General features: G+C 39.2%; 1 protein-coding gene across 1 annotated transcript; it reads left to right on the top strand.

Moving 5' to 3' along the window:
• Nucleotides 1-2,264: 2,264 nt before the first annotated feature.
• Nucleotides 2,265-9,005, top strand: LOC115367312 (uncharacterized). The gene is made up of 9 exons (XM_030062984.1): nucleotides 2,265-2,370; nucleotides 5,783-5,941; nucleotides 6,147-6,340; nucleotides 6,539-6,675; nucleotides 6,751-6,844; nucleotides 6,954-7,286; nucleotides 7,390-7,561; nucleotides 7,900-8,027; nucleotides 8,189-9,005. The coding sequence occupies exons 1-9, from the start codon at nucleotides 2,265-2,267 to the stop codon at nucleotides 8,507-8,509; spliced, it is 1,644 nt and encodes a 547-aa protein (XP_029918844.1). The 3' UTR covers nucleotides 8,510-9,005.
• Nucleotides 9,006-9,417: the final 412 nt, after the last annotated feature.

The raw sequence follows: 9,417 nt of genomic DNA, 5'->3' as shown, positions 1-9,417 counted from the left end.
TCCTTTGCAACACTTGGACTCACTGACAGTCCTGGCCTTATTTTTGATTAGAACTTCCTATCTATAACCACACTGCTCACTGAAAAGTAGACAAAGACATATTTTGTAAGTCCCTTTTTATTCTTTGCAACTCCAGAGCTGTGATTGGGCTTCATTCATTTTTATAGACATTTTCCTCGTTAATTTTGTGGAAAATTGGGAAGTTTTGTGGTAATTTTATCTTGTAATTTTAAATTAAAGTTTTAAGATAAGAATTTTTTTTTTTTTTTTAAAAGGAATCAAGTGAATTTGCTCAGGTTTCAAGGGGTTCACAGGTATCGTGACCAACGGGACAGTCATGCAAAACAAGATATACCCAATTTCCTCTTGGGGACCAATAAAGTATTTCTGATTCTAATTCTGATTGTGATAGTCAGCTCAGAGTCCAGCCAGCTGAAATCCAGCACGTCCAGGGCATGTGAAAGCCTTTATAAATATTTCTCTGTGACTTCACCAAACACTCAGCCACAGGCAGCAAGAGAAACTGTTGCCAGAAGCAACCCTGGCAAATATAACACCTTTATTGATCCATGCTGTGCAGTCTCACAGCTGTGTCTGTCTCTCACCTATTATAAAATATCCTGTGTTATTAGGGCTGATTAATCGGGTTAGAGGGGTTCTGCAGACGAGATGCAGCTCAACACCTCAGTCCAGCAGCTGCTTGCTGTTGTGGCTCTTTCACTTTTAGCGTCTGTGTTGTTTTCTCATCAGGGCTTCAATTACAGAATGTAAAGCAGAGATCCGGTGGGAGAGCATGCTGTTTAATTAAGCTGCCATGCACAATTTGATGTCACTGATTTACTTGGTATAACAAGAAAGGCAAAGTTAAAAACATATGGTTGGTTCAGGCAAGTGATCTGTGTTTGGTAAATAATAAGTGTTTATAAATAATTTCTATGCATTACTCTGCAAAACAGAAACCATATGGTTGTCCACATCATTGCTCTGCTAAGTGGCATAAAATTTAAAAATGACGGCATTTATTCAGAAACTGTTTCAAACCCATCAGAGCTTGGAAGCTTTGTCCTTGAAAAAAAATTGGTTCCATTTGTTTGTTGTATTTAAAGTGTTTTTTTTTTTTTTTTTTTTTTTTTTTTCCAGCTGAACAGTTTTTGGATCCTGTTCAGTTCCTGTTTTGTTTATTGGATTATTTTGTTGGTGTGTGTCCTATTTGCACTCTCTTGTAAAAAGCATTGCATTATCCATGCCTTTTGTAGACATTGACATTGACTCACACTTCCCTACGGGCAGTGACCTTTTCATTGTGAATGAGCATGAAGGCTTCAGAGAGTTGGGCACTCAAATGAGGTGGAGCCAGTAGTGTATGCATGCTAACATTTTTGGGGCCTTTCAATGTTAATGATTTTGGCATTTACTCAACCCTTATCTGCCTTTTTCTCCTCTTCATTTTTTATTCTGTTTGTGCTGTCTCACCTTTTGGTAATGCTTTTCTTGTTGTGCAGAAACTCTTAGATGATTGGCAGTACTTCAAGATTCATTTTCACCGGTACCACTAATTATTAAACTCAGCCCCATGCCACAATATTATTTTTGAAGTGCTCGCATATATTTGCCAAACCTAGCTGCCCCAGGTCAGCGTTGCAGTGGCAAAAAGACAAACAGAGCAGCACAGACATCAAGAGACTTCCTCCAGTTCCTCCTGGGCGGTTGCAAAGAGGTCCTAGTGCCAGCTGGGAGGTGTAGTCCCTCCAGGCTGTTCTGAGGTGCGCTGCCAGTCAGCCATGTCTTAACACCTCCAAAGGGCAGGCATTCCTACTTGATCTACTTCAAGTGGGTCTTCTCAATAGAGTATTGATACCCAATCCAGGCCTGTTGGGATCTGTCAGGACCCAGGGGCTTGGACCAAATATTTAGAAATTATGTGCAGGTTAGGGTAAGGTTCAGTCACGTCATGTTATTTCAGTGAAAAATGATGGACCTACAGTCTATCCTTGGCAACTTCCTGTATAGTGTTAGAGTTTACGTGACAGCACTGAAGGCAACATGTAGGCTATATCACGCGGTAAATGTAACCTGGTGATAGAGGACAAGCAAAATCTCAGGCTCGGGTCAGGTTCGGACAAAAAATTGTGGTTCGATCTGCACTCTACTTCTCAATGTGGACAGGCAGTGGCTCAACACCAACTCTGCAGCTGGACTTTGCAGCGGTGTGACGCAGCCTGGATGACAATCAGCACCTCCAAGTGAGTGAGCAGCCACCCTAAATGGAGGAGCTGAGGTATACCTTCATGAGTCTGGCTAGGTGCCTTAGCCAGAGTAATGTGGGAGCTCCATTGGACCGTGGTGGTGACAGCAGTGCTGAATCACAAGGTACAGCTCATGATTTATGGGTGAGTTTTCATTCTGACCCTCACCTATGGCCATGCACTAGTTAAAGCCCTGATATACTTGTATGTGGACACAGACAGCAGATGTGGACAGATGTCTGTGATCTGTTTATAGTTCAGTGTCTGAATGCTGATGCAATCTGTGCTTGAAGATTGGGATAGATAGAAAATCTGTGAGGCATGCAGAAAACTGAGTGCAGACTTGGGTAGTGACGAAATGTACATCACACAAGACTCAAGTGGGCCCTCATGGATGCAGACAGAAGACTTCAATTTGGCCTTTAGTGACTGAAAGACAAAATAACTGAAAGGCAAAATAAAAGCAGCCAATACAAGGGTCTTCACAGGGTTGGTTGGCTTTGGTCTTCAAAGTGCCTGACACTTCTCACCAAAAATGAAACCATAAGACTTTTATAAAGGTGACGCCACATGAAGGGCAGTAAGGTAACACTGAGACTTCATTTTAAAGAGTATTCCTACATGCTCTGTGTTTTCTAGAGGTGTAGAAATATGGCATGTGGTACATAAAATTCTTCAAAAAAATGTCTTCTTCAAATTTTTCATGACATCTCAATTCTTCATCCCGTTATATTTTGTCTTTGTCCCATTACTGTCTACATCCAGGAAGAAGAAAAAAATCAAGGCAGACAATGCAACCTGTACAAATACAATCACCATTGCCCCTTTAATATTCTTTATCCTCAATTTTATTCATTGTGTTCACTTCACTGCGAATGAGATTTATCGACCAGTTAGGTAAATGTCTAAAATAATGTAATACCTCAAGGTGTTAATCTTTTTCAATCTTATACAGTTATTCCCCGTGGAACATCTTTGAGGCGTATATGCGAAATTGGTGCTGATCTATCACTCCAAACAGCCTTGAAACAGCCTGAAAATGGAGATATTAGCCCCTTTGAAACCCCATGAATATTTAATTTATAAAATAAAAAAAAGGCCATGCCAACCTCTAACGTTTTCATGTTTCTTAAGAGGATACTCTGCTGTGCTTTCATGCACTTTCTGAAGTGCATCTTTCTCCTTCTCAAATGCTGGCACAGAGTAAAGGCCTCTCAGAAAGAGATTTGATACCCCTGAGGTGTCGTAGTTTGGCCGAACGTGATCATTTTGCGAGTTTTGAGGTGATTAAAGTACCTTCTCAGAAACACTGGAAAACTATGGAGTATTCTGAACATGGAAAAGAAACTGACAAACCTGGTTGTTATCTCCTATAGGACCAAAAACATTTCTCTAGAATACCTGAGTAGTGTGATGAGCCTCAAAACTACCAAGGGACACTGAAAACTGAAGTAATATGCCATAAAATAACAGTAAGTGATTTCTTTGTGCTTTGCATCATCCCCACAGTTGATTAGAGGGTATCACAGAGGTATCAGGGGGAATCACAGAATGCATACCAGCCTTTCAGCATTTTGTTTTTTTCTGCTTTTCATCAATTACATCTAATCCCATTCTGCATGTTTAACGCAATATCTGCAAAATGTCTGTACTTTACTGTTTCTGCTCATCTTTTCCCAAAACACGCATTGTATTTTAGAGCTCTGACATCATTTTGCCTGCATTTTATCCAACCATTGGTTTCCATTCATTCCACTACGATATGAAAATGAACTTTCAGAGACTTCAAACTTTCTTTACACCAGTATTCCATCACCATAATAAAGTCCACACTACACAGCAAATTGAGAAGTGTTGTATTTTTGGTGTTAGTGAAATTTGAGTAAAAGCAGAGTTAATTATACTCTGAATAGAGTCAAATCCCTTATATGTAACTCTAAGTGTACAAATGGTTGGTGTCAAAACACAGTGTCAAAATGAAATGTCTTTAAATCAAATCTTTAAGTGTCATCATTGTAACATTAACTATGAACTACTTAACTCTTCACTCCAAACCTGGATGTGACACTTGAGGTGTAAATTTTACCCCGCCCCCACCCCGCCACACACGGGCTGAGGAGTCCCTGGCCAAGCTGCAGGCTGCCTCTTCACCTCGGTTTTAACGTGACTTTCGGTAAGTAGTTAAGTAAAATAATTTATTTTCTGTTAACGTTAGGTTTTCATATTTATATCTCGCCTCTGGCACCTGATCTTTCTTCAGTGGCGAGCCACTGGTACACTCTCATGGCAAAGTTATGTCGCCACAGTAGCCAAACCAGCGATGATTTCAGTTGGTATTCGGTTCGCTAAAACTTTACATTTGATGGTTAAGGCTGTATCTGCTGTGATAAAAGTTTGAGACCTGGGTTTTCCTGTTGTGTTTTTTTTTTTTTTTTTTTTTATCTTTGCTAAACAAGCAAACGCTAATCAAGCAGAGTTTGTGTTGTGGGCTGTAGCATGGAGTTAGCGTTAGCCCAAACTGTGTCGGATAACCAGCCCGACAGTCTGTGTGCTGACCGCAGACACCGAGCGAGAGCTCGGTGTAATGAAAGCCTTGGGTTTATTTCTTAACGAATGATATCGTCAGTCGACAGAAACACATGACAGACAGCAGGCATGTTGATATCCGCCTTGCTGTTCCACGTTGTTTGGGCTCAAGTTGGTATGATCAGGTGCTGCCCAGGCTGCTTCTCTCAAGCTAACAGCGCCGATACAGCACGTTGTCTTTTTTGGTGTGTCTGACGAAAATCTCAACTTTATTTCGGACAAGCAACCCTGGTAAATTAACGTGTGTCTCTGGGAATCGCCACATAAAACACAACCAGACACAAGTGGCCTATATCTCCACAGTGTTAAGGTGGTCTTTTACTGAAGATTCAGGTGCCTTCAGAGTCATTGTTCACAATGTTTGACCTATAATGTTCTTTAAATTTAATTTTGTGTTGATTTACTGCTTGTTTTGTTTAGTTTCTCTCTCTCTCTCTCTCTCTCTCTCTCTCTCTCTCTCTCTCTCTCTCTCTCTCTCTGTTGTGAAGAGTTAGATTTTTTATGGTATCTAAAATTTTAAGTGTTATATGACCTACGAATAACGAAAACTTTTCTGCATCTTGTCTTAGGTTCTCAACGGAATAACGGAAGATGCATATCTTCTCCTGTCATTTCTTATGGTAAAATACTTATGTTGTAAAAGTGATGTGATAACAGTTCAAATTCACTATTAATTACTTCATTTTAATTACATTTGGCCAGAAAGCTAACCTCATTAATTTATTGAAATGCATGCAGAAAATGCTGGCAAAGGTGGAATATGGAGGAGTCCAAAAATACATAAAGGTTCCACAAACTAATGAAAACTTTGATTTCCTTCAGTTTCTTCAACAAGGTTTGTATGCATGTATGTTTTAAACTCAGAGTATATTGCTCAAATACCTCAGTATACAAGTAAATGAGATGCTTGATATGGTAGCTTAATTTAATTTCTTTATGATTTCTCCCAGTAACAGACAAATTTAGTCTGCAGGCTCAACTTCTAACTGAAGGTGTGCTCGCCTTGACCGATGCATCAGATACTGAGGTTGATGCGGACATATTTGATGAGCTGATAAAGTCAGGGGTCCGAAACTTCAAGGTTGGATACTGCCAGTGCCCAGTAACGGGTAAGGCTGCAACTGACTCAACCTTGGTCTCAGTATTGCTCTTAATATTCAACTAATACTTTGTAATACCACTTTATTTTTAGGAAATTGTGTTAAATAAGTTTGATGCGTTGTCCATGAAGTGGATGACTTAGGCTGTAAGTTATTTAATGTAGTAAAAAAGTGTGTGGGTGTATTTTGAATTCCTCTTTTGAACAATTTTCAGATTTTAACATTCATGTGGTGGAAGATGAATCACAGTCATCGGTATTGTCAGACCCATCAGCATCATCAGCTTCATTGCCAGACCCCTCAGCATCACCAGCTTCTTCCACTTCATCGGGTTCCACTGTGATCCTCCCATCCACAAAGAGCAGGAAGAGAGGCCTGAGAGAGCTGGATCACAATGAAGCAAGACAGGTAAACCTTAAAACTATCTACAAATGTATTAGATTTTAAGATTATAAAAAAAAGATTAGCACCATGAAATATTATCATGGAACTCATACCAGTGTACTGTAGTACATCAAACTAACATAAATCTGACAAAGCTTACTTTCCAAATATGCAATTTGCTTAAACGTGAAGTTGAGTTTGTAAAAACATGTTTTTTTGCAGAAGGTGGATACTGTTCTGAGGTCCAATCCAAAGGGCGAAGAAATCTTCAAAGAGTATGATAAAACTAAGACACTGTCAGATGCAACTCGTAGACAGATGGTCAACATTCTGGTTGCAGAAATGACAGAATCATATGGGTAAGAAATCACTTCAAATGATTAAGGAAAACACATGAATTAGGCACAAATGTAATATATATTTTGTTTCAAAAGGAGGATTCCACTCACAAGTGTGCGGACCAGTTATGCGCTGGGAATTGTGACCCTTTTTCCATATCTCGAGGATCCATACTCAAAGAATGGATATGTAAGTTTTAATGTGTCTTTGAAATCCTAAAACTCTTGTTTTAATACTTATGTTATAAGCCCACATTTCTACTTAATATTTCCTATGTCTCTAATTGTGTTGTGAGTAGGAACATTACTATGATCCTGAGGCAAATACTGGCTATCTTGCTTGGCGACTCAAGACAGTCCAACGCAACACCCATGATGGCTACCGCGGGCGTTCCAGGTCAGATTTCCAGGACAGTCCAACAACCCAATGGGAATCACTTTTGGTTGGTGAACAGGTCCTGGGTGAGGAGTGCAGAGAGGCCCTCTCTATAATCAGACACTCAACAGATAAATCTGTGGTCAAAGAGAAGATGAAAGCCACCTTTGAGTACAGACAGAAGCTGGTTCACGACCAGGATGCAACATCTTCAGTCCTGGATGTCTTTCCTCGCTTCCTTGACATACCTGGATTGGTAAGGATATCTATGTAATATTTGATAATATTTTAAATATATGAAAACTGAATCATTCTAAATGCAGGTGATCTGTATGTGGACATTTTGCCTTTGTTTAAAGATTGACCAGGATTTTTCCATGATGTTTGGGGACGAAGTATCTGGAAAGTTTCTTGCAAAGTGGCCTTCGTACTTCAAGCCCAAAGTCATCGCAGAAAGCCAGAGTCTTCCCTCCAGTCTTTATGTTGACGAGCTGCGGGCAGCTTTTGACCCTGAGACGGAGAATGACTACGGTAAATATGGACAGTTTTTTCTATCCAAAATATACTCAGTTGCTTGTTTTAATCATTTTAATATGCAACAGTTAATTAAACCTAAATTAGCAATCCTGAAATAATTGAATTCATCTCTATGGTCATTTGAATATTGACTGCAGCTTCAAAATTACTAAGAAGTTTCACTGACAGCTATTTTAAACAGTTTGAACAAAAACTTACTGATTTCAGCTTTGTTAAGGAGATTATCACAAGGCTTTTGTTTTAGCTAAATGGCAGCTGTATTGAGAAAGAGGTAATATTGTTTTTCTAATTTTTTCCCCCCTTTTGTCTTAAATACCCCTTTTGTCTCCAAGGCTGGGATAGTGATCTGTCAGCTCTCCTCTTGCTGTTGCACCTTCTGCCCCCTACATCAAGAGGCCAGAAGAAAACACCCAAGATTAGCTCAGCACAGGCAGCCAACCATCTTCTAAGATTTGTTAAGGTAAGTAACATCAGCTTTTTGTACTACCAAAATCAGAATTTTTGTGTGCTGCAGTTGTATTTAAAGAAGTGTGAGATGGAGGTTGATGTAGGACTAAGGGGGAATCTGGTATGTTATGCTAAGTATACTGTATATATGCATCTGTGTCATTCTAACTACAGCATGGAGCCAGCCTCACTACATTCCTGGAGAAAGTTGATGCCAGACAGCCCTTCCTCCTCTGCATCGGTGAACAAAAAAAGAAGATCGAAAGGTTCTTCATCGTTGTGGACCAGAAGGCTCTTCCATGCAACGCTCTGACATCGGTGGCTGCTTTTGATGGACTATTCAAAGCTCACTATGTTTTCAGCATCTCTTATGACGAAGCTCTTTCCAGTTTCTACACTTTCATCCAAACCACAGTCTACAACATCGATGTTGGAAACACAAAGGAAAGCCCACGAGTGAAGGAACTGAGAGCACGACTGCTGCAAGAGCATTAAAATGCCACCACTGCACAAAGGTCAGAGCATTTTCAAAAAAACTGTTCACTGAGTATGTTCACATGTTTTGTGTGTAAAACGCACCACAAAAATTGTTCAGTTCTTTGCCAACATTTAAAGTTTCAACATGGTTTATATCCAGCCAAAAACTTACTTACTGTGTCAGACATTGCATTTAGAGGCATGTTCAGATGTTTCAACTACAAGTTGGGTCAGAAATTATGCCACTGAGTACCAGGTTGATCTGTTTATATGCACTGGAGTATTCCATGACCTACCTGTGTTTAAGAAAATCTGTAATATCGTAATACATGAACAGCGTGCTTTCATAATAGGTTGTACTGTTGAGACACTGTACTTTGATGAACATTTTCATGCATACTGTATAGAGGAGCAAAATAATGAAAATTCTCTGATTTGTATTGATCAGCTCACCTATTTTAAACCCTTTGACAAGCAGTATCCTAATGACAGTGAAAGAGCATACATTGTTCCCTATTGTCACATGTTTTAAAAAAAATGTTTTTAAATGTCGGCATGTGGTGCATGTTTTAAATAAACGTGTTTCTACTAAACATGATCTCGTTTTTTTAAAAAATGTATTTTACTTTCTAAATATATTTTTAGAATAGCTATTTTACACCTTACAGTGTTAAAATGAGTGTAACACTTATATAGTTAACAAACAACCCCGTGAAAGAGTCAGTATCTAACACTACATAAAAGTGTTGAGAAAAACTAACACTGGCTAGTGTTAAGAAGTGTTAAATTTTAACTCCAAAAAGAGTTAATAATTACACTAGATCAGTGTTAAGGTACCAACTCTCCAAAAAGAGTTAAATTAACACTCTTTGGTGTGGACCCATATAGACACTTAAAAAGTGTTAAAATCAAATCTGACAGTGTTA

Source organism: Myripristis murdjan, chromosome 11 (assembly GCF_902150065.1).
Source record: "Myripristis murdjan chromosome 11, fMyrMur1.1, whole genome shotgun sequence".
Lineage (NCBI taxonomy): Eukaryota > Metazoa > Chordata > Actinopteri > Holocentriformes > Holocentridae > Myripristis > Myripristis murdjan.
Note: the sequence above shows the minus strand (reverse complement) of the source record. Positions and strands in the feature narration are given on the sequence as shown.